General features: G+C 39.9%; 1 protein-coding gene and 1 non-coding gene across 2 annotated transcripts in view; one reads left to right on the forward strand and one right to left on the reverse strand.

The window, feature by feature from the left end:
* Positions 1 to 7,909: 7,909 nt before the first annotated feature.
* The window catches only part of OSTM1 (osteoclastogenesis associated transmembrane protein 1), a 41,796-nt gene continuing 24,850 nt past the window's right edge, over positions 7,910 to 24,855 (reverse strand). The window contains exons 5-7 of the mRNA XM_049772603.1: positions 16,457 to 16,621; positions 12,373 to 12,538; positions 7,910 to 9,074 (exon numbers count right to left, since the gene is read on the reverse strand). Coding sequence (XP_049628560.1) covers positions 9,019 to 9,074; positions 12,373 to 12,538; positions 16,457 to 16,621 — 387 coding nt within the window. The 3' untranslated portion in view covers positions 7,910 to 9,018. The remainder of the gene's footprint in view (positions 9,075 to 12,372; positions 12,539 to 16,456; positions 16,622 to 24,855) is intronic.
* LOC126007942 (small nucleolar RNA SNORA51) lies at positions 19,663 to 19,794 on the forward strand. The gene has a single exon (XR_007495409.1). It is a non-coding gene; the product is annotated as a small nucleolar RNA SNORA51 (small nucleolar RNA).

The raw sequence follows: 24,855 nt of genomic DNA on the forward strand, positions 1-24,855 counted from the left end.
CTATATTCGCCTTATAAAACTACCACTCTTTTAATACACACCTAATGGAAATTAAAAAACGTAAGAGAAAAACAGTAGAACCCTCAAAGGTTAACAGTATATGTTTAATAAAGCTAGACTTTGGAGTGCCAACAATTACTTTACATTTATCATTTGTAGTGAGTGACTGTGATTTTTTTTATTGTGATCTACATTGAGAGCAGGGAGAGGGGACTCCTCCAAGAGCAGCTGGCTGGGTGCAGTGATTAATAGGACCGTTAGAGGGAGACAAAGTGCCTCCTCTGTATCCCATAAAAGCTGAATAGAAAGCCAGAACACCAGAAATCCACCATACTAACGATGACACCCGGCAGCTGGGTGGGATGCAGCTCTCGGTAACTCAGCTCCTCTGTGTGCCCTGAAAGATTAATCAGGACAAGCAGAGGATTGAGTGATGATGCTTGGCAGGTGGGTGGGATGTGGCAGTGAGAGGGGAGTGGACCACTCATCCCTGAAGCTGGAGTAAGATTCAGCATGCCATATACTAATGTATAAGACGAACCCCAACTTTTAAGAAGTTTTTCATGGGTTAAAAAGTCGTCTTATACATTGAAAAATATGGTATGTTTCCCTGAAAGAGAGCTCTGGGGTCCTCTAGCTGATCTTTAAGATTTCTGCATAAAGGGCCCGGAGATAGCACAGTGGCGTTTGCCTTGCAAGCAGCCGATCCAGGACCAAAGGTGGTTGGTTCGAATCCCGGTGTCCCATATGGTCCCCCGTGCCTGCCAGGAGCTATTTCTGAGCAGATAGCCAGGTGTAACCCCTGAGTACCGCCGGGTGTGGCCCAAAAACCAAAAAAAAAAAAAAAGATTTCTGCATAAAGACTTCTGCATAACCCGGGTTGGTTAAAAAAAAAAAAAAAAGAGTAATCCCCACTACAGAGAAAAAAAAACTTCCTGCCTATATTTATGCATAACAAAATAAAGCTATACATCATCAAAAATATTGAAGATGCCAAGAAAAAATAAAATGCAATGTTTCACAATTTACAGAACAATCATTATGCATATAATTTTAAATCCTATCTGGAAAAATCTTGATTTCCTATCATTTTTAAAGGTCCAATTTTATAAATGCACTGTAACATGAGTCTTGAGCATCTAAACTCCTTTTCCATAGAATTCTTTATAGAAAAACATTAGATCATTTCTAATTTAGACACATACTAATAATAATCCAGTTTGACCATACAGTTTTTTTCTATCACAACCCTCAAACCTTCTGCACATTCCTTTACTTGGTTCTTTTTTTAAACTTTCCTCCATTCCAATTTGCAACCAACAGATTACACTCTCACAGAATTATCTCCACTTTTTCCAACATTCATAACTCCATCATTATTTTTTTTGCATAAAACACATCTACAATCCTTTTTTTTTATTTAGGGGGGGTGTTTGGGGGCAACACTCAGCAGTGCTCAGGGGTTACTCCTGTGCTCAGAAATTGTTCTGTGCTCAAAAATTGCTCCTGGCAGGCTTGGGGACCCTATAGGATGCTGGGGATTGAACCCGAGTTCATCCCAGGTCGGCCACATGCAAGGCAAACTCCCTACTGCTGTGCTATCACTCTGACCCTTCACTCCTTTTTCTAACCTTCTCATCTCTCTTCATCCTCCGATGAGTGGTCTTGCTGCCCTGGCTGTCACAGGCACTGGAGAGGGCCATTCCTGGCTCTGTACTTCAGCCTCTTTCCATGCCTTTTTTGTATCCTCTCCTGCCCCAGGCATGCTCTCTTCCCGAGTTAGCAACCTAGAAGTCTTAGCAGCACTAAGGCTCTAGGAGGGAGACTTGAAACTGCCCACGGTCAATTTGGAACCAAATTGCTAAACAATCTTACACCTAGCAGGAGCAAATTGCCCTTTATAATGCTTATTAAAGATCTTTAAATTAGTTCTATAAATTTCCCATTTTGTGATATTCACAATCAAGGACCATTAAGATTTTCACACTATCTTAAACTCAACATTACGTTTGATGTGGCAAAATTAACATGGAATTAAATTACCTTAACAATATCATGCACTCACAAGATTAACAATATTGTCTAAAAAGGCCAACCACAATAATTTGCAACATTTCCAGAATGAATTTTTCATTCCTAGAAAACTCTAATGTTAGAGAAAGTTTCTCCAGTTGAAAGTTAATATGGCCCATATTTTTTTCAGGCATACTCATTGGAGCACACAGACAATGCTCTTCATGTAAGTCCCAATCTCCACTGGACTACACTCTGTATTCCTCCCACTTCTCCCCTCCACCAGTTCAGCTCCATTGTGTCAAAGATTGAATCCATGGCCAATAGCTCTAGTTCTTTTGTTTTCAGGTCATGCCTAGAAAGCCCCATGTGAGAAAGTTGGGAGAAATCCTATATAAACCAACCTGGAACAAATGAGACACACAAACGTGTGCTGCTGGTCATTGTACGTGTTATCTCTTTTCTCCCTCCCTCCCTGCCTCTCTGGTCTGATAAATCCCACAAATGACTGTTTTTCTTGCTCACAGTCCTAGAACTCCCCAGCTACTCCTAGGGTGGCCTGAGGTAGAGTGGAAGATTCCCTTTTTGAGTCTACTGCTTTTCTCCTTCCCACCTCACATATGCCACAGGGACTCCTCGTCGGCATCAGATCTATACCACAAAAATTAAGAGTTCTGGAACAATGTATAATAAAAGGCCTTCTTGATTCTAAAAATCCTTTATTCTATTCTATCCCCCATTTCTAGTGTGAAATAAAGCAAGCAAAGGGAGTAGGTGCATCACCACTGGAGTTTGAGTGTGTGGGTTTCCGAGAGGTTCAGCTCAGATAGCAGCTGCTGCAACATTCACCGCCAAACCAGCCCAACTACCCCGTGGGCATTGAGACTGGCTTTTTCCTGAACGGTCAAAATCTATTAGTGGAGTTCAGTTTTGGTGGCCAGAGCAGCTGCAAGGCAGGTATCCTTGTTTGTAATTCATTAAATAATTTGTATAATTATTTAACCAACCTAACCTTTTCTTCCTTCCCCTTCTTTTCCTTACTCATTAAAGAATCCTAATATATAACATATCTAATGCAGAGCATACCTAAAATCCATCCAAACTAGTAACTGCAGCCTGCCCAGCTAAGACCTGAGCAAACCAGTTTGACAGAGGAAAATTCAATAGCCTACTATTATCACAGCTAGGGTGACAACAGAGGAAGTCCTCTCTAGCACAGCAATTCAAGGCCAGGATGAAATGAAAAGGGGAAGTGGAGAAAAACTTTGGGATTACAAAGTCTTAGAAAATTGTGCTGCTGGGGCTGGAGCAATGGCACAGGGGGAGGGCATTTGCCTTGCACGTGGCCGACCTGGGATGAACCTAGGTTCGATTCCCAGAATCCCACATGATCCCCTGAGCCTGCCAGGAGCGATTTCTGAGCACAGATCCAGGAGTAACCCGAGTGCTGCTGGGTGTGTCCCCTCAAAAAAAACAACAACAACAACAACAACAAAATAAACCCCACTAATGTTAAAAAATAAAAATAAGTAAAAAAAGAAAATCATGCTCTTGCTTATATGTGTGGTTGAAGGATAGTGTGAGAAAAAGCTTTCTTTTAGCTTATTTAGAGGAAGTGAGGACTTTCTATCATTTATGGTCAACCAAGATGGTTCAAGGATTCCATGTAGTGTTAGGAATGTAACTAGAATTGGCAGGATGCCACCCTTGTCCATCTTCTAAACCGTTTCCTCAGTTCTGCCAACATGGTCAGTGAGGACTTTTCTCTAAGCTGAGAAGCAAGATTAGGCACACAGTTGGTACCTAATAAAAACTTACTGAGTGAAGAAATCAACAAGAGGCCAGAGCGACAGCACGGCGGTAGGGTGTTTGCTTTGCACACGGCCGAACCAGGACAGATCTTGGTTCGATCCCTGGCACCCCAAATGTTCTCCCAAGTAAGGAATGATTTCTGAGCACATAGCCAGAAGTAATTCCTGAGCATCACCAGATGTGGCCCAAAAAACCTTAAAAAAAATCAACAAATTACTGGGCAAATCTATTGTCTATTACCTTTGATAAATAACAGAAATTAAAGGTGAGAAGATGTGATATGGATGCAGTTCCTGACAGTGCTCACTCCAGACTTTTTAGGCAGTCAGAATGAGTAACATCACAGAGGTGACTTCCTTTAATCAAGAAGCAGTTACTGGGAACTTCCTATGTGCCATGGATCACGTGGCTTTGGACAACATATATATTAGACCATAGACACCAATTATATAAATAATAATCAACCTAATGTCATGTAGGGAGAACTACAACTGCAATTAGAATTTAAAGAGAGAGGATTAGGGCAGGAACATCTAGGAAGTATTGACGTGGGACTTGGTCTTGATGCAGATATGGATGTGTATTCACTGAACACTGATACCATCGGAGACATAGAGCTATTTCCCAAGGATCTCCTGAGCCCTCTTTCTCCCAGAATCAGCATAGCAGGTGAGAGGACCATGGGCATTAAGGGACTTCACAAAGAGAATGATTCTGAGTTGGTAACAGGTTTGAGCCTGAGCACAGTGGTTGCTGCCAGGCTGTAACCTAGACATATAAATGTGCTGCTTCAAATGTTCCATCAAGAGAAGTAACTGGGGAGTGCTAATCCTAAGTGAAACCGTCTTGATTACAAAAGAAACGACAACACATATCATTTAACTGCTGAATCTTACAAGAAACACAAGTTGGCTTTAAAGTTCCCTGCCTATAATGCCACAATCTAAGCAGTTAATCTTATTTTAACTGAATGACATGTTCCTTACAGCATATAAGAAGATAATGTGTGGGATTATTGAAAGGAAAGATAAATTAAACCAGGTATGGGCATCATGTTGATTTTTTTTTAACTGTTTGATATAACCCGGTATTTTTCAAGTCAGATCTAATATACACTCATTTAGCAAAAATTAAACAGATGGGACTATTGCCCAGAAAAAGTGTTAAGTAGGACTTAAGATGCTGGTTTTAATGGCAGCAATCCAGGAAACTCAACATTGACTCAGCCTGAAATTTTCATGCCCCACTTAAATTAGAGTATCTCTATATGGTAAGACAGCATGACTCTCTTTCCATTAAATCATTTTACTTTACTTTTGCCATTCTAACTTTTCATAGGCAACAAGGCTTTTCTCCGGTATCTTAAATAACCTATCAAGGTGAGCAGTTACAGAGGTATCTTCCAACACAATGTGAGATAGTCCAGGGATATATTTTGTCATCTCATGTTTTCCTCAAACAAGTATTATTCTTTTTTTGTTTGTTTGTTCTTGGGTCATACTAGGCAGTGCTGAGGGGTTACTCCTGGCTGTATGCTCAGAAATCGTTCCTGGCAGGCTCAGGGGACCATATGGGATGCCAAGATTCAAATCACCATCCTTCTGCATGAAAGGCAAACACCCTACCTCCATGCTATCTCTCCGGGGCCCAAACAAGTATTATTCTAACTCCAAACACAACTCATTAAATTTTTTTTTAATTTTATGACTTCGTCTCTCCTGATGGCTGCATAATATAATATTGTGTATATGTACCACAGTTTCTTTATCCATTCATCTGTTGAAGGGCATCTTGGTTGTTTCCAGAGTCTGGATATTACTGTAAATAGTGCTGCAATGAATACAGGTGTGCAGAAGGTACAAGAGCAAAGTACTGGCCAGAAAAATAGTACATACAGGATAAGGTGCTTACTTTGCACATAGCTGACACTATGATTCCCAGCACCGTGTATGTTCCCCTGATCACAGATGGAAATAACCCACGAGCATGGAACCAAAATAGCCCAATCCTGGTCTAGGGTTCTATGATCAGATGACCACTAAGATTTCTTTCTGGCACACTTATACTGTCTGAGAACATGGTACCTGAGCACATGTTGTCCACATCTCCCCTCTTGACATGTGTACTTTCCTACTGTCACAATGGGTTGTATACTGGGGTTCTCTCTGGCTCTAGAGAAGCCCACACTCTCTTCTGAATGCATTACTAGTTACTCTCTCTTTCTTATCCTCTCCTTCCTCTTCCTCTACTTATAAATAAAATCTGTTTTTACTTAAAAAGAAAAAAAATTCTGTCAATAATATATATGTACTTGAAACATACTATTTAGTTTTAAATTTCCTAGGTTACTATTACATTTTTGCTTTCACAGTTCATTGTGGGTTATGTCTATTATGTATGTAATATAACATCTTTGGTCCCAACTATAACATCGTTCTAAGGTTCACTTTGTAAGAAACATACTAGTTCAAACTAGAGCATAACCTTAAGAAAAAACTTAGAAAATAGTGGTCCCCTCTGAAATAATATTTATCAACTACACTCTACTGTCTACTGACATAAGAGTTATACTTGAGGGGCCCGGAGAGATAGCACAGCGGTGTTTGCCTTGCAAGCAGCCGATCCCGCACCAAAGGTGGTTGGTTCAAATCCCGGTGTCCCACCCCGTGCCTGCCAGGAGCTATTTCTGAGCAGACAGCTAGGAGTAACCCCTGAGCAAAAAAAAAAAAAAAAAAAAGAGTTATACTTGAAGATATGATTATATTTTGATTTCTCAAGTACAACAGTAAGTAAATAGCCCAAAAGTACATTTTTTATTTACAACAAAATTATAATTTACATTTAAATTCAGTACTTAAAAAACTGAAAGATGATATCAAATAACACCTGCAGTTTTTTAAATGTATTTATAAGTCAAATATGGTACTGTAATCTCCTTAAGCTATTTTATTTATTTCAAAGTACCAAAAAAAAGCCTACAGATGTTCTTTTTTTTGGCAGGGAGGCACACCCAGTAGTGCTCAGGTTACTCCTGGCTCTGTGTTCAGAAATCAACCCTGGCAGTCTGGGGAGACCATATGGGATGCTGGGAATCGAACCCAGTTCTGTCCCTGGTTGGCCTTGTGCAAGGCAAAACACCCTATAGCTGTGCCATCTCTCCAGCTCCCCTACAGATGTTCTTGTGCAAATACATATAAGCTTGGTCTCAGAACTAAGACCTAGGCAAAGAATTTTTCAATTGACTGAAAAAGAAATATACTTTAGTGTAGTGCTTAATACTTATTTTTTAAATCTATTGTTGTTGCTGCTTCTAAAGAGCACGAGTGGCAGAAAAATAGTAACACCTACCTTTTCTTTTTTAAAGTGCTTATTAGGAAACATATCCCAAAACAAAGGTTTTTAAAAATGCATAATATTGAAAGGTGCTCCAGAGTTACTACTTACAGAATCAAAGATTTCTTTTTTTTTGTTTTTGTTTTTGGGTCACACCCGGCAGCACTCAGGAGTTACTCCTGGCTCTATGCTCAGAAATTGCTCCTGGCAGGCTTGAGGGACCATATGGGATGCCGGGATTTGAACCACCGTCCTGCATGCAAGGCAAACGGTTTACCTCCATGCCATCTCTCCAGCGCCCAGAATCAAAGATTTCATCTTCTAACTTTTTACATGTAAACTAATTTTTATCTGTATTACTGAAAGATTGCTTTCAATGTCCTCAACCACATGCTTCAAATCAAGATAGTGTTATTAGTATCAGAGGCATGAACAAGTGATAGGAGAACAAACCCCAGTACATTTTGAGCAGATCATAGCAGATTAGAAAAATGCTACATATCCAAGGATGAGCCTCTGCTTTCACTTTGAGTATATGGTAAACATAAAGAGAAAACAAACACTTCATCTCTTGAGCATTACATAGTCTATAAAGAGATTCAAACTCTGATACCCTTTCACCAAACTCTTGTTTCTATATAGAGTAACCTTCACCTTCTGAATATTGAAAACAAATGATTTCCATCACAAAAGCTAGGGAAAAAATAGATAAAAAATTCTTAACACTGAAAACCCAAAAAATAAAACTGGACAATTTGGAACAAAGCTTTTACTTAACACAGAATTAATACAAACATTTTGAAACAGAATTTGTTTTCTGAGTAAAATATCTGATTTCATTTCAAGTCTATCACTTTAATCTAAGTAACAGGAAAAATAAGCTTCATCTAATCACATTCTCACTAATAGCCCTGCTTTGAACCATTCAGCAGCTATACCATGAGTATCGTCCAGGGCCCTATCTCTCTATGAAGCTTAAGTTTGTTCATTCCTCCTCACTCTCCCAGAAATCTTCACATATCCATGGGAAAAAAATTGCTATTTAAAATAAAGCCACAATTTATAGTGTGCCATGTTATATTTGCTTGAAGGTAGTAATAAATTATAAATTTCCAAATAAATTAATGTAACTCACAATGCATATCCTTGATATAAAATGGATCCATCTTGCCCTGAATATAAAGCAGTCCAATGATTTCCAACAACTTATGAGATATGGACAAAAATAATGTGTAAGGTATTATTTATAAAAGTCAAGTAAGAAACCAGTTACCATATCTCTTTTACAAAGATAATGTAATGTGCCTTATGATTCTAAAAATTGTTGGGGAGGCTTAAAATTACCAGTTCAAAAGTGATTTTTAAGGAAGCTAGAGATTGAATTGTGTATTTTATGTAACATCACATATTATATATGCAACAATAATACTGTAATGGTACTTTAATCTTTGGGAGCTGCTACTTTTTTGGCAAGTATGTTTATATTTCAAAGACTACTATAACTGATTCATTTTAAAATATTACTTTTCAAAACTTTTCTATTTTAGATATACATTCATAAAGAAATATTAGAAGTCTCAAACTGTAGCAATATGACTACCAAAAAACTGTTCTTTTATCTTATGTGGAGGAACAAATACACTTTAAAATAGACGATATCTCGATGCCTGGAATTAAAAATACCAAATCCTTAAAAGTGAAGTGGAAAGAAAAATGAAAATGGAAAACTCTTCTTAAAAAACAAATCCAAAGTCCATTTTAAGAACTTGATGTGTCAAATAATCACAGTTTGTTTTCTTTTGGACTGAGCTGTGTCTTCCATCATTCATATATGCTGTTACATTTCCAATTTTGTAGGATTCAGTTTGAATTTTCTTGAATGCTTGCAAAGCTGGTACTGGACTTGAGTCGTTTAGCTGGGTAAATAAAAATTATTTAAATAAAAATTAGTTTAACTCAAAATTAATTTTCTAAACATGAATAATTTTATCTAAACTGTGCTTCTTATGTAAACGATAGTATTTATGCTTGAATATAAATAGATTCAGTTTTGTTCTGTTTTGTTTTGGGTCCACACCTGGTGGAACTCAGGGGTTATTCCTGGCTCTGCATACAGAAGTCACTCCTGGAAGCCTCGAGAAACCATATGGGATGCTGAGGATTGAACCCGGTTAACTGAGTGCAAGGCAAGCACCCTGCCTGCTACACCATTAAATTAATTTTTTAAATCAATATATAAGTTTATCAAAAACCCTAACTTTATTGGAAGCTGCCTCTCAAAAAGAAAAAAATAACTAAATTAAGTTACTCTTCCTGGGTGGAGAGAGAGTACAAGGGTTAAAGGCCTTGCTTTAAGTGTGTGGTGGACCCAGTTAGATGGGTACTTAATGGCCCAAAACATCACTGGGATATGACTCTCTAGAAACAGAGCATGTTGCAAGGCCCAAGCTGTATCTCCTTTTTAGACTTGTAAGAGTTGTTGGGAGTTCCTAGTCACTAGGCTGCCTAAACTGCTTGAAAGGCAAAAAAAAAATTATGATGATGATGGGTTGCAAATGAGTTCAAAATTAGGCTCTTGAGAAAGACAGGCTCTGCCTGTGAAGTGAAAGGAATTACATAACTCAAGTTGGGACCATAGTGACATATCAAATAGGTCAATTTCAATAGTGACTAAATGCCATAAAAGAAAGATGATAAGGGGGCCAGAGCGATAGCAAAGAGGTAGAGTGTTTGCTTTGCATGCGGCTGTCCCGGGCTGGACCTGGGTTCAGACTCCAGCATCCCATATCATTCCATGAGCCTGCCAGGAGCGATTTCTGAGCACAGAGCCAGGAGTAACCTTTGAGCACCACTGGGTGTGGCCCAAAATACAAAAAAAAAATACTTAAGAATATTTAAAGGGTGTATGGTACCGGAGAGAGAGTACAGCAGAAGAGCACATACCTTGCATGTAGCTGACTGAGGTTCAATCCTTGTCATCCCATATGGCTCCCCAAGCTCGCAAGGAATAACCTGTGAGCACTGCCAGTTATAGACCAAAAAAGTCAAAAGAAAAAAAACTGGGAGGGATTGGGCTACACCCAACAGTGCTCAGAGGTTACTCCTGGCAAGCTTGGGGAGCCATATTGGATGATGAGGAATCAAACCACGGTCAGCTCCATGCAAGACAAACATCCTACTCTGTTTGCTTTTGTTCTGGCCCCAGAAAAAAAAAATTTTTAAGGATGTAAAAATATAAATTGTTTTGGGGGGGCCAGAGCAGTAGCACAGTAGTAGGGCATTTGCCTTGCATGCAAGCTGACCCAGGACAGATCTGGGTTGGATCCCCGGCATCCCATATGGTCCCCCAAGCCAGGAACGATTTCTGAGTGCATAAACAGGAGTAACCCCTGATTGTCACTCAATGTGGCCCAAAAACAAAACAAAACTAAATTGTGGGAATGCCATAAAATTTCTCTTTGTTAAATAATTTTGACTTAAAAGCTAGGTGGTAAGGAATCGACCAAAGGAAGGTAGGAAGATTAAGTATAAGAACAGTGAAATGGAGGTATTCAGGGCCAGAGAAATGGCTCAAAGGGTTGGAGTGCTCTGCATGTGAGAGTCCCATATTCAATCTCTGGTAACATGAATGTGACTGCCAAACACTAAGCTATGAGCAGCCCCTAAACAGCATTGTCCCAAATATATGGAAAAAAAATTTAAAAAGAGAAGAAAAGAATTAAGAGCAGGTTATCTCTCCAGCAGGGGCTGGAGAGATAGCATGGAGGTAAAGTGTTTGCCTTGTATGCAGAAATTCAGTAGTTCGAATCCCAGCATCCCATATGGTCCCTCGAGCCTGCCAGGAGCGATTTCTGAGCATAGAGCCAAGAGTAACTCCTGAGCTCTGCCGGGTGTGACCCCCCCAAAAAAAACAAAAAACAAAAACAAAAAAAAAGAATTAAGAGCAGGCAAGAAATTTGAGAGGTGCTATGAGAAGAGCAAAGTGCCTCCCAACAACATGATGAACAAAGAGAAATGGAAGTAATGAGTTTAGAAAGGGAGATGAGGATCAAATTACATACAATTTGGAGAGCAATCCTCAGAGTAGGTTTGGAAATTATTCTAAATATAACAGGAACACATAAAAGTTTCAAGTGGGAGAAGAGCATGCAAAAATAATCTTTACATAAAAAATTACTCTAGGTGGGCTGAAGCGATAGCACAGCAGGTAGGGCATTTGCTTGCACCTGGCTGATCCTGGTTCGATCCCCAGCATCCCAGATGCTGCCAACGGTGATCTCTGAGCACAAAGCCAGGAAGAGACCACTATGTCAATGATAGTGGAAATGATAACTATGGACAAGAACTAAGTGCTGAAAGGAGATAGATATATGCATGACACCCCTTCCGTAACAATATTACAAAAACACAGTATCTAAACAAAAAAAAGGAAGACAGAAAAAGAGAGCAGAAAAATATCTGCCAGAGGCAGTAGGGGGTGGGTTGGTGGGAAGGAAACAGGAACATTGGTAGCAAAAAGTGTGCACTACAGAAAGGCAAGATGTTGACATGGTATGACTAAAACTCAATCATGAACACTTATCTTACAGTGATTCAACCAAAAATATACCCCCCCCAAAAAAAAAGAAAAAAAAAAAAAAGAGATGACGCCGGAGTGATAGCACAGCACGCCTTACGTGCAGCCAACATAGACGGGCCTCAGTTCGAATCCCAGCATCCCATATGGTCCCCCAAGCCTGCAGGGAGCGACTTCTGAGCACAGAGCCAGGAGTAACCCCTGAGTGTCACTGGCTGTGACTCAAAAACTAACAAAAAAAAAAAAAAAAGAATTAAGGAAACAAAACAAACCTCCCTCTACATTTCTCCCATTAGGAGGCATAATTGTAGATATGGAAGCAGTAAGCTGTTTTAAGGGAAGAAACTTCAAGTTCTCAGAATACAGTACATTTTGTTATTGCTGTTGTCATTGTTTTAAGACCAGACCTGGCAATGCTCAAGGCTAACTTTTGGCTTTGAGTTCAAGGATCACTCCGGCAGGCTCAAGGGAACATATAGGATGCCAGCAGGGATCGAACCTGGGTCAGCTATGTACAGGGTAAGTGCCCTCCCACTTTTATTCTCCTTCCAGTCCAGAATACATCATGTTTAAAATAAGTCTCTAAGCATTAAGTGAGGTTTTTACTGAAATAAAAACAACTCTAGGCAGAAACTTACGAAGAATGAGTTTGCGCTTCTTTTGCTCCGAGTGAAGATAGCTACTCAGATAGAAGACCACAGGCAAGAAGAGAATGAACACAGATACAGCAATGACAGGAACTGTGTCATGGCAGAGGGCTGAGCAGTTGAAGGTCCGACTCCAAAGCTTTCGAGTAATGTTCATCTGGAAAAGTGGCAGATCATGTTATCCTATTCTACACTTTACTTTTCAGTTATTTTGTTAATAAGAGTCACTAAAATTTAAACTTAATATATAGGGGTGGAAACATAGTACAGTAGGTTGGGCACTTCCTTGTATGTGCCAGACCTGGGTTTGATCCCCAGACTCCCACATGGTCTACAAGCCCCGCTAGGAATAATTCCTAACTGCAGAGTCAGGAATGACTCCAGAACATTGCCAAGTATGTTCCAAAAACTACAAAGAAAAAAAAATTTTTTTTTGTGGTATTTGGGTCACACCCGGCAGTGCTCAGGGGTTATTCCTGGCTCCAGGCTCAGAAATTGCTCCTGGCAGGCACAGGGGACCATATGGGACGCCGGGATTCGAACCGATGACCTCCTGCATGAAAGGCAAACGGCTTACCTCCATGCTATCTCTCCGGCCCCGCAAAGAAAAAAAATTTTTTTTTTTTTTTTTTGGTTTTTGGGCCACACCCGGTAACGCTCAGGGGTTACTCCTGGCTATGCGCTCAGAAGTTGCTCCTGGCTTGGGGGACCATATGGGACACCGGGGGATCGAACCGCGGTCCATCTAAGGCTAGCGCAGGCAAGGCAGGCACCTTACCTCTAGCGCCACCGCCCGGCCCCGCAAAGAAAATTTTTGTTTGTTTGTTTTTTGTTTTTGGATCACACCAGCAGCACTCGGGTTATTCCTGGCAGGCTCGGGGGACCATATGGGATGCCAGGATTTGAACCACTGTCCTTTTGCATGCAAGGTAAACACCCTACCTCCATGCTATCTCTCCATTCCCCCCCCCAATTTTTTTAATTAAAAAAAAATCCTAATTTGGGGCTGGAGCAATAGCGCAGCAGTAGGGCATTTGTCTTTCATGCAGCTGATCCAGGGCGGACCTTGGTTCAATCTCCGGTGTCCCATATGGTCCCCCAAGCCAGGAGCAATTTCTGAGTGCATAGCCAGGAGTAATCCCTGAGCGTCACGGTTGTGGCCCAAAAATCCAAAAAAAAAAAAAAAAGAAAAGAAAAAAATCCTAATTTACATTAAAAAAGACTATTGAGAGTTAAGAACCATTTCTTCTGCCAGAAAAATAAGTTGGTTAAACATTAATCATTTTATAAACTTACACCAATATAGCAGGCTCATACGCATCTACCTTTAATAGACCTAGAGAAAGCTTACTTCAATAAGAATATAGTTTTGGGCTGGAGCAATAATACAGCAAGTAGGATGTTCGCGTTCACCTAGCATGTAGTCAACTCAAGTTCTATTCCTAGTATCCCAGATAGTCCCCTAAGCTTACCAGGAGGAAGTTCTGAGTGCAGAGCCAGGAATAATCTCTGAGCACTGCCAGGTGTGGCCCAAAAAGACCCTCCCTCCCAAAAAAAAAAGAATACATTGAGTTTATGCTTCACTAAAAAAATTCCAAGTTGATATGTCACTTAATTGTGGAACTCCTTTCATAATGTACATTTTATATCAAATCATTACATCATACACGCTAACTAAATGCATTACCATTTTTGCCAATGTCAGCCTCAGTAAAACTAGGAAGAAAGAACATGCAAATCAACTATGCAAACTATATAATTTTCACATATTATCTATAAAATCTCACTGGGTTTGTTGCAATGTTTTTAAAATGAAAATTAAAATATCAATTTTACAGAGGTTCTAATTCTGTGACTGATTCTCTGAGCTATTACGAAAGACTCAAATTTCTAGAAAACCAGCTTTAAGTAAAGATTTCCTATCAAGTGATGGGAAATAGAATGTTTTATTTATAAGTGTATACTAGGACTGTTAATATTAATAATGCAACACCTCACCTTTATTAAGCTGATTTCTGTCAAATAGGCTGTAATAAGGTGACTACCAAACTTAATGTAGAAAACGGTATTTTTCTAGATTTTGTATGAGGTATGGCTTGTAAAATGATGCCCTGTATGTTATATTTTTTTGTTTTTGTTTGTTTGGGGGCAATACTTAGCAGTGCTTAGGGTTTACTCCTACTCAAGAATCACTCCTGGCTCAAGGGACTATATGGGATACCAGGGTAAGCTGCATACAAGGCAAATGCCATATGTACTCTATTGCCTTAGCCTCTATATGTTACATTTTTCATGTCACAAGATATCCTAATACAGGCAAGTCACTTTGATTTCCTCTGAAATCCAACTATGCCACAGAAGTAATATTCTTCAAATGAAGTAGACTTGGGGCTGGGCTGCATGTTCTGCATGCAAGAGCTCCAGGCTTGACTTCTGGTATCTATTGTTCCTATAGACTGCAAGGAGTGACCCTAAAGTACTGTGCCAGATGTATATAGTACCTGCTAAAAGACAAGAGCCTGCTAAAAGACAAGAACCATTCTAGACATTAGGAATAAAAGGTAAAAAAGCAAACACCGATCTTTGTGATGCATTCATTTTAAGTACTTTTAATCAACTTGAACATTACTGATTTGCTATAGTTCACTTGAAGCTCCTACTCATATCCATCATTCTCAATCATTGAATTAGCTGATTTTGATCTCACATTCTCTACCTTTAGTCAGTAATTTGTTTCATGCCACACCTCAATATTCAGGCATGAAATTCCCATAGAGAAAAGATGTGATTTCCATCTAGAAATGTCCCCTGTAAAGGCAGGTTATAAAATAGATTTTTTTTTTAATTTTTCAGGCACACCCGGTGATGCTCAGGGGTTACTCCTGGCTATGCGCTCAGAAATCACTCTTGGCTTAGGGGACCATATGGGACTCCAGGGGATCGAACCATGATCTGTCCTAGGCTAGTGTGCACAAGGCAGATGCCTTACCGCTTGCGCCACCACTCCAGACCCATAAAATAGATTTTTAAAAGAACTTTTCTGTTGACAATTCTATCAAAACAGATTACTACGGGCCTACTATGAGCCAGTACTTATTATTACAAAATAAATATGTGGTTCCTTGTCCTCATACACTTACACTCTGGATGTATATGAATTCAAATACATAGCATAGATAGAATATAAAATATATCAAACATTTTTTATTTGTTTTGTTTGGAGGCTACACCCAGAAATACTTGGAATTGCTCTAAAATAAGATGCTGGAATCAAATCTGGAGCTCTTATGATTACAAATCATGTGCTTGAACCTCTGAGCCATCTCCCCAGTACTAGGGCAAATATTTCAGTAAGAGGAATCTGGATTAAAGATATATATAAAAATTACAAATCATAATAGGTGTAAAGAAATAATTACAGTAATAGGGTAAGAAGTGATAGAGGAATAGCTTCCAGAAATACATGCTACCAAAATCTAGACTTCTAGAATTAGCAACAAGTATACTGGAGACTGATATGCTAATATGTAGCAAAAGTCCATCCCTTTGAAAATAATGTTTCATTAGATAATTATATTATCAAAAACATTTTTTTTAAAGGAAGGCCTAGACAGGGCTGGAACAATAGCATAGCAAGCTGAATACTTGTCTTGTATGTAGCTAACCTAGGTTTAATTTCTGGCACCCAATATGGTCCCCTGAATCTGCCAGGAGTGATCCCTGAGCAGAGAGCCAGGAGTAAGGTTTAAGTACCCCTAGGTACAGCTCCAGAACAAAACCAATCAACCAACCAACCAGCCACAATAAAAAATGCATATGAAAGGATGCCTGGAAAGTGGTGAACCCTGAGTACTAAAAGTGTGGTCCCCACAATAGTAACTACTGAAATAAACAAAATACCTGTTTAACTTCCTTTTGGAACTTATTTCACTAAACATTTCTAAACTCTCAAGCTTGATGACTTTACAACTAGTTGTTTATATCTGAAGGCAATAAGTGCACAGGCTGGTATACTCTAAAAGGATACTTACTACTACTGAAGGTACATTCAACAACACTGGAACAAAGTACTTACTGCATCTTCCACATCAATGCATAAGTGTGTGCTGAACTCAGCTTTCTTCTCACGTTCATTCATTTTTTGCATTTCATTGTACAGATTACTGAGAGATTTGTATGTTTCAAGACAATTTTTGCAGACTGAATTATTTCTTAATGGCAGAAGGCTGTGTGAATTCCCCTAAAGGTTTAAAGCACAAGTAATATAAACAATAAATAATAAAACAAACAATAAATACAATAATACAAACAATAAATAAATAATAAAAACTGTGTCTGTTTAAAGTAAACAGAGGACCGGAGCAATAATTGGTGGTACTGGATATTACTAAAATTGGATATTGGTATTACAAATCATCCTGAGTCCTTTGGCCCCTTTATTATCTCCATCTACACTTTAAATACTATCCATACCTTGTGACTCCCAAGTCTATGTATACTCAGCCTATGTTTCTCCCTTGAACTCCAATATCACTCATAAAACCAATCTCAATTTGAATGTTTAATGGGAATTTTTCATATAGCATGTGCAAAACAGAATTGTTAATCCCCACTCCCTATAACCAGCTTTCCCCTTGATCCCACTCTCTCAGATACCCGGACCAAAAGACCTAGAGTGCTTTTGTTCTCTTTCCTCCAGCCACTGGCTTCTCTCAAAGTTATCCAAGTGATCAGCAAGGTTTATAGATATATTTATTAATTATGTCCGAAATCTCTATTTGTTTCTCTAATACTGCAGCCCATAACTTTTGCCTTTCTGTGAACCAAAATTTGTTACTTCAACCCCTAGCCACTTCAACTGAGCTTCTGCACAAGGAAGCCAAACTGATATTTTGAGTATGATAACATGACCCATTCCTGCTTTAAGTGTCCTTTTCTTATGCTTAGAATTCATTCCATACTCCTTGTTTTGGTCCACAAGGTTCTCCAGAAGCTCAGTCTATCAACCCAATCTTCTTCACATTTGCTCCTGGGCTCAGTACAAGGGGAACTCCTTCCTCCTCTTTGCACATATCAAGTTTGTTCTCCTCTCAGTATCCTTGTCTCTGTAGGAAATACTCTTCCTGGATCATCTCCATATCCACTTATTCAGAGAGCACTCCCTACAGCAACACATTCCCTTTCTAGGACTTATTTTATTTATTTGCCATTAGTCCCACCCTTATAGGACATAAGTTCAGAAAAACAGGAATCATATGTCTTGTTTGTTGCAATTTCTGAAGTAGCCAGCACATATGCAATGCCCAATAAATACTTGCTGAATGAATTTGTGAATGGCTATGGCCTGCCTCTAAGAAAGCTCCAAAAAAACTTGAACAGAAATTTTTCTTCCAGTTCTTCCAGCCAGCACAATCATCTTACAATACTATCCACAGGAAGTATTAGGAAGATATAAGTAACAATGGAAAAATTTTTTTAAATCCTTAGTCCCATAAAAACAAAACAACAAAATTACTCAAAGGGAAGACATTAAGCCAAGAAATCAGGACAAATGCCTTTATGAAAAAGAATCGATTCAGCAAAATGGAGAGTGTTTTTCAAGACATTGGGCTTTGACCAGAGAGATAGTAGAGCAGACAGGGTGTTCGCCTTGCACACTTTAAACATGGGTTTCAGCCTGGTACAATATATGGTCCCTTGAGTCTCACCAGGAATGACACTTGAGCATTAAGGCATAGTTCCCACCAGTTTTTGTTTGTTTTTTTTTTGTTTTTGTTTTTGGCCCACACCTGGCAGTACTCAGGGATTATTCCTCGCTCCAAATTCAGCAATTATTATTGGCGGTGCTTGGGGGACCATATGGGATGCCAGGGATTGAACCGAGGTCTGCAACATTCAAGGCAAATGCCCAACCCACTGTGCTATAACTCCAGAACACACACACCCCAATTTTTTTAATTTAGTCTCTAGTGTGGCATTAGGAGTCCTAGGTCACTGACACCACAGGCTCAGTTAGTGCTGGGAGTAGTGGATCTCCACTCTGCCCTCTCTACTCTGCCTCTCTAGCAAGTTCCAGTTCACCATTAGATAAGTTGAGCTAGCATCCAGGTGTGAGCAGAGGAACCTTTCATGAGCGGAGTATCTTGCTAGCTGCCAAAGAGGAGAGAGAAAGGGGGCATCTCATGCCTCTAGGACGCAAACATCACCCTTGGAACTTTACTATCTCTACAACTCTGCCTTATATTAAGTGCTATTTGACAATAGCATTCATCTGCCTTTTCCACTGCATCCCAGCATCTGAGACTTATTCAAGGACCTGGCAGGAACAACTTCCACAGGACCTCCATAAGAGGTCGACTAGTAATTTCCCATCTTTCTACACCTACACATTATAGCAGTCTGTGGGCTGCTGGTTGAAGACGACTGTTTTGAAATGTAAGAAAACCAAGTGATATGTCAAAACACCCAGAACTTACTTTCCAAAGCAGGGGTCTTCAAACTACGGCCCGTGGGCCACATATTGTATTTATTCCCATTTTGTTTCTTCACTTCTAAATAAGATATATGCAGTGTGCATAGAAATTTGTTCATAATTTTTGTTTTTACTATAATCTGGCCCTCCAACAGTCTGAAGGACAGTGAACTGGCCCCCTGTTTAAAAAGTTTGAGGACCCCTGTTCCAAAGCTTCAGTAAAAAGTAAAATATAGGGTGCACACTTGAGCACTATATGAAATACATGTATCGAGAAGAAACTTTTTAAAAAGGCTGATAACTATTGAAACCTAGATAGCAGATCTGAGTCTTCATTTTATTATTCTTCAACTTCTTTGCAAGTTTAAAATAAAAAAAATTTTAATATGGGGCTAGAGTGATAGCAAGTGGTAGGGTGTTTGTCTTGCTGACCAACCCAGGACGGACCAAGTTCAATCTTCAGCATCCCCTACGATCCTGCAAGCCTGCCAGGAGCGATTTCTGAGCACAGTGCCAGAAGTAACCCTTGAACAATCCTGGGTGTTGCCCAAAACAAAAACAAAAGATTTTAAAAGAAGATTTCATAACCAATATCCCAAGTGTCCTTCCTCCCCACCCCACACTGGCCTGTACTCTAGACAGACTTTCTACTTCCCTCGTTCAGTCACATTTTGTTATGATAGTTCTCAATGTAATTATTTCTGTGACTGCACTAAACGATCCCTGTGGTGATCCCTATTGGGAATGTTGCACTGGTGAAGGATTTATATATGTATATGTATATATTTAAAAATAAAAAAAAAAGGTAAGGCCTCCCAATTCTTACCACAGGCTGTGTTCTTTACACTGACTATATAAAGGAGGAGGTACAGTAAATGCACCCCATATACACCTCAACTCAAGCTCCTTGCCTGGTCTGTATTGTGAATTGGGGGACAAAAATAAAATAAAATAAAGTAAGATTTCATTTGTTAGAGGGAGAGGGAGACAGGGAGAAGGAGGGGGCTCTTTAAAAATATAGAGAAAAATAGTAAGATTAGGTCACCTCTTTTTGGTCTGTTTTGGGGCCACACCCACCAGTGCTCTTTTTGGTCTGTTTTGGGGCCACACCCACCAGTGCTCAGCGGTTACACCTGGCTCTGCACTCAGAAATCACTCTTGGCAGGCTGGGGAAACCATATGGGATGTCAGGGATCAAACCCGTCAGTAAGGCAAAAACACCCTATTGGCTATGCTATTGCTCTGGCCCCCAAGCCTACCACTTTTTTAAAAAATATCCCGAGAGACCAGAGCAATAGTGCCTTGGGTAGGATGCTTGTCTTATAAGCAGCTGACCTGAGTTTGATGCCTGCAACCCCAAGCCCACCAGGACAAAGTCAAGTGTAAGCCCTGAGGAGTGCCAGGTGTAGACAAAACAAAAGCAGAAAGTCTTCAAAAAGTGACACTATAAAAAATAAAGCTTAAAACTAGCATATATTTAATAGTAGTGACACACTAAGTATATGTGAAGAATATTTACAGGAGCCAGGCAGATAACTCAGGGACATATATCTGGCAATGAACAAGGCCTGATACTTATCTGGGGTGCTGGTGGCCTCCAGTAGAACTGCATCATTAAAACCAAGCTTTTTTAAATTAACCTTTATGTTGATTAAGGGGTGCCCCAAACTTGATGATCCTGAAGGACTATGTGGTACCAGGGATCAAAACCGGTACTCCAATATGCAAAGCATGTGCTCCAGTCCTCTGAGCCATCTCCCCTGCCCCAAGACCTAGGACAGCAAGGCACACATTCTACCACTGGAGTCACATCCTCACCATAGATTTCCAAAGTTTGCCCTGATTTTCAGAGCTAAACCATCAGACCTGATTGGCTGAGTGACAGAAAGTAGCCCCAATCACTTAATTTCCCAGTGGTTACTTACAAAAGAATAAGAAAATAGCAAGTTCACACTTAACACAGTAAGTAAAAAACAAAACAAAACAGCACTTTCTAGAGCAAAAAAAAAACTCTTGCAAACTAATAGACTCCTGACAAGAAATTCAGATGCAGTGAAAAGAAGCAATAAATAGCACCAAGGATATATACTCAACTAGTATTTTAGAAAAGGATCTCTCACCTACAACAAAAGGTAGAAAGTTTTTTGTTGTTGTTGTTTTGTTTGGGTTTGGTTTTTGGGTCACACCCGGCAGTGCTCAGGTGGGGGGGACCATATGGGATGGCAGGATTTGAACCACCACAGTCCTTCTGCATGTCAGGCAAATGCCTTACCTCCCTTACCTCCATGCTCTCTCTTCGGCCCCAAAAGGTAGGAAGTTTTAACAAAGAGAACAGGGACACAGAGGAATGGACCCAGGAGACACATTATCTCAAGCAAAAAAACTTTAGCATAAGGAGAGAAAGGAGCAAACTGGGCAGGGCTAGAAACACACACAATTAGGAATATTTTTTTGGTGGGGGCCCACACCTAGCCAGCTTTGTTCAAGGATTAACTATCAGCTCTACACTCAGGAACCACTCTTGGTGGTGTTCAGGGGATAATATGGGATGACGCAGATCAAACCCAAGTAGGCGGAATCAACCCAGATAGAATATCCAAGCCTGCCAGAGTGCTCCTTGAGCAAAGAGCCAGAAATAAGCCCTAAGCACAGTGAGATGTCCCCCTCTCACCTTCTCTATGCCTCATATTTTGTAGTAAAACAAATGTGGTAAAAGATGGTTAAATGTAAGGTCAAGATACAGCTTACTGGGTTAAGAATATGCTTTGCATGCAGGAGTCCAGGGATACCAGCCCTGGCACTAAACTGTTCTACTAGCACATCCAGGAGCAATTTCTGAGTACAAAGTGTGAGTAGCTACACACACAAGATTTAATTATAGAAAGCAAGCCAGGGATGTAATTTAGCAACAGAACAACTGCTTTGTACTTAGGAGACCCTAGGTATGATTCCTGGGACTACAAAAACAAAATGTATAGGAAAAAAACATCATAAAGTATTAAAATAAACCACAGGGGGAAATTTAAAAATAATTTCAAGGGGCAACTGAGAAAATATAAGGTACTTGTTTAAGGGCCAGAGAGATAGAAGAGTGGGTAGGGAATGCCTTGCATGCAACTGACACAGGTTTGGTCTCTAGCACCCCATCTGGATTCCTGAGCACTACCAGGAGTGATCCCTGACCTGGAACACAGAGTTAAGAGTAATCCCTGAGCAGTGCTGGATATGGTTTTAAAACAACAGCAACAACAATACATGAAACTTGCCTTTCATGCACCTGATCCCTGTCCACTCCCCAGAATCCTCAAGTGACAACTAACTTTAAAAATTGATTTTAGGGCCTGGAGAGATAGCACAGCGGCGTTTGCCTTGCAAGCAGCCGATCCAGGACCAAAGGTGGTTGGTTCGAATCCCGGTGTCCCATATGGTCCCCCGTGCCTGCCAGGAGCTATTTCTGAGCAGAAGCCAGGAGTAACCCCTGAGCAATGCCGGGTGTGGCCCAAAAACAAAAACAAAAAAAATTGATTTTAGGGCCAGAGAGATAGCATGGAGGTAAGGCATTTGCCTTTCATGCAGAAGGTCATTGGTTCGAATCCCGGCATCCCATATGGTCCCCCGAGCCTGCCAGGAGCTATTTCTGAGCGTGGAGCCAGGAGTAACACCTGAGTGCTACCGGGTTTGACCCAAAAAGAAAATTGATTTTAAGGGGGTTGACTGGGGTAGAGTCCTTGTCTTGCATGTAGTGGACCCAGGTTCAATTCGCAGTACCACATATGATCTCCCAAGCCCCATCAGGAATGACCTCTGAGCAAGACATGAGCAAGCGATAAGCACTGCCAGATGTGACCCAAAAATACAAACAAAAACTTCAAAGTGGAAAACAGTTTTCTAAGGTGACACAAAATTCAAAAACTCTGAGGGAAAAAATACTTTGATAAATCTAATAGCATAAACATTAGATTTTTCTTAATAACAAAAACACAGCGAGAAGACAAACAACTAGGAAGAATAATTGCAATCATCATCCCAGGAAAATGCTAGTTTCTTAAAATACATTTATCAGAAGGCAATTCCCTTCCACCCTATTTTTTAGAGGAACAATTTGGAGCCATTCCTGACAGCTGCTCAGGAGAGCTGTTATTTTACTTTGCTTTTAATTTTTTTGGTCATACCTATATGTGTTCAGAGCTTAATCCTAGCTCTGTACTTCAAAGTCACTCCTGGTGGAGTTCTGGAAACTGCTGAGTCAGCTGTATGTAAGGCTAGTGTCCTACCTAATGTACTATTTCTTCCTCCAGCTCCCACTCTCATCTGTGCTCTCTCTCCAACCCTGAAGGCAGAGCTCTCTGAGTTCCCTAGTATGTAGGTTTGGTAAATACTATATACAAAAATTACCATTTGAAGTTTACAAAGCATACCATTGTTTCCACAAAAATAAGACATCCTCTGAAAATAAGATTGACTTACAGGTTTCCTTCTGAATGAAATATAAGGCATCCCCTGAAAATAAAGCCCTGCTAGGCTCTGCTGGAAAGAATATTAATTTTTTGTAAACTGGTTGCTAGGACCACCCAGACTGGCGTCTGTAGGATTCAGTTTGTCTGGTTTGTATTGACAACTACTGTACTACCATACCATATAAAGGTAATGAATCTCCCTTATTTTCATTTAAAAATATGTGTGTACTGTATTCTTCTTCATAAAGAAAATAAGACATCCCCTGAAAATAAGACCTAGGGCATCTTTGGGAGCAAAAATTAATATAAGACACTGTCGTATTTTTGGGGAAACAAAGTCCACTAAAATTCTGAAGTTCTATAACCAAGTATTTCACAACCCTAGCACTAAACCCTTCTTAGGTACCACCTTATCTTGGAAAACATATTTTGGGACATCCTCAGAAAATTGTTTTTATTATTTCCATGGAAATTCTTAATTTTGTGTTGTCACATTTACTTAAAGAGTAAAGTATAGGGGCTGGAGAGATAGCACAGTGGTAGGGCATTTGCAGTCAATCCAAGATGGAAAGTGGTTTGAATCCTGGCGTTCCATATAGTCCCCCCGAGCCTGACAGGAACGATTTCTGACTGCAGAGCCAGAAGTATCCCGAGTGCCACCGGCTGTGACCCAAAAAGAAAAAAGAGTAAATTATACATGCCTATAAGCAAAACCTATTTTCAGCTTCTTGTGCCGATCTCTTACATGTTGATAAGAAAAAATTAAAGCCATAATTTTACCAGCATTCCAACTGCTTGTTAATAAGTTTCAAATCTAATGTTTTATCAGAGTTCCAATCTCCACCCTCATCAACAACAACAGTAGGGGTCAGGAGTGGAGAAAAATCAAAACCAAAAAGGTAGGTTTCTTTAAAAGTCTTTTATATACTGGGGCCGGAGCGATAGCACAGTGGTAAGGCATTTGTCTTGCATGCAACTGATCCGGGACAGCTCCGCGTTTAATCCCCGGGACCCCATATGGTCCCCCAAGCCTGCCAGGAGTGATTTCTAAGTCAGGAGGAAGTAACCTGAGTACCACTGGGTGTGGCTCAAAAACAAAACAAAACAAAAGTCTTTTATATTATTATCCAGTATTCAAAGTTATCATATCATATTAAACACTTTGACTATTTGTTTATTTCTGGACCACATCCAGTGATAATCAGCACTTACTCGGGGACTTTGCATTCAGGGACAACTGGCTATGATCAGAAAACCAAATGTGGCACAAAGGATTGAACCCACATGCAAGCAAGGCAGGCACCTTTCCCACTGTACCATCTCTCTGCCCTAGTAAATATCTTTTAAAGTAAGTAATATGTGCTTAAGCAATTATGAAGAGATATTTAGAAAAAAATAAGCTTCCCCTGGGCATAATAGTACCTCATTCCAAAACTTCTTGCATAATACAAAAGGAAAGGTTATGATACAGCATTTTAAATAACTGAAGGCCCTATAAATATATGCATACTCATTATCTGACTGGCTCCTTACTACGAAATACTT

Source organism: Suncus etruscus, chromosome 4 (assembly GCF_024139225.1).
Source record: "Suncus etruscus isolate mSunEtr1 chromosome 4, mSunEtr1.pri.cur, whole genome shotgun sequence".
NCBI lineage: Eukaryota > Metazoa > Chordata > Mammalia > Eulipotyphla > Soricidae > Suncus > Suncus etruscus.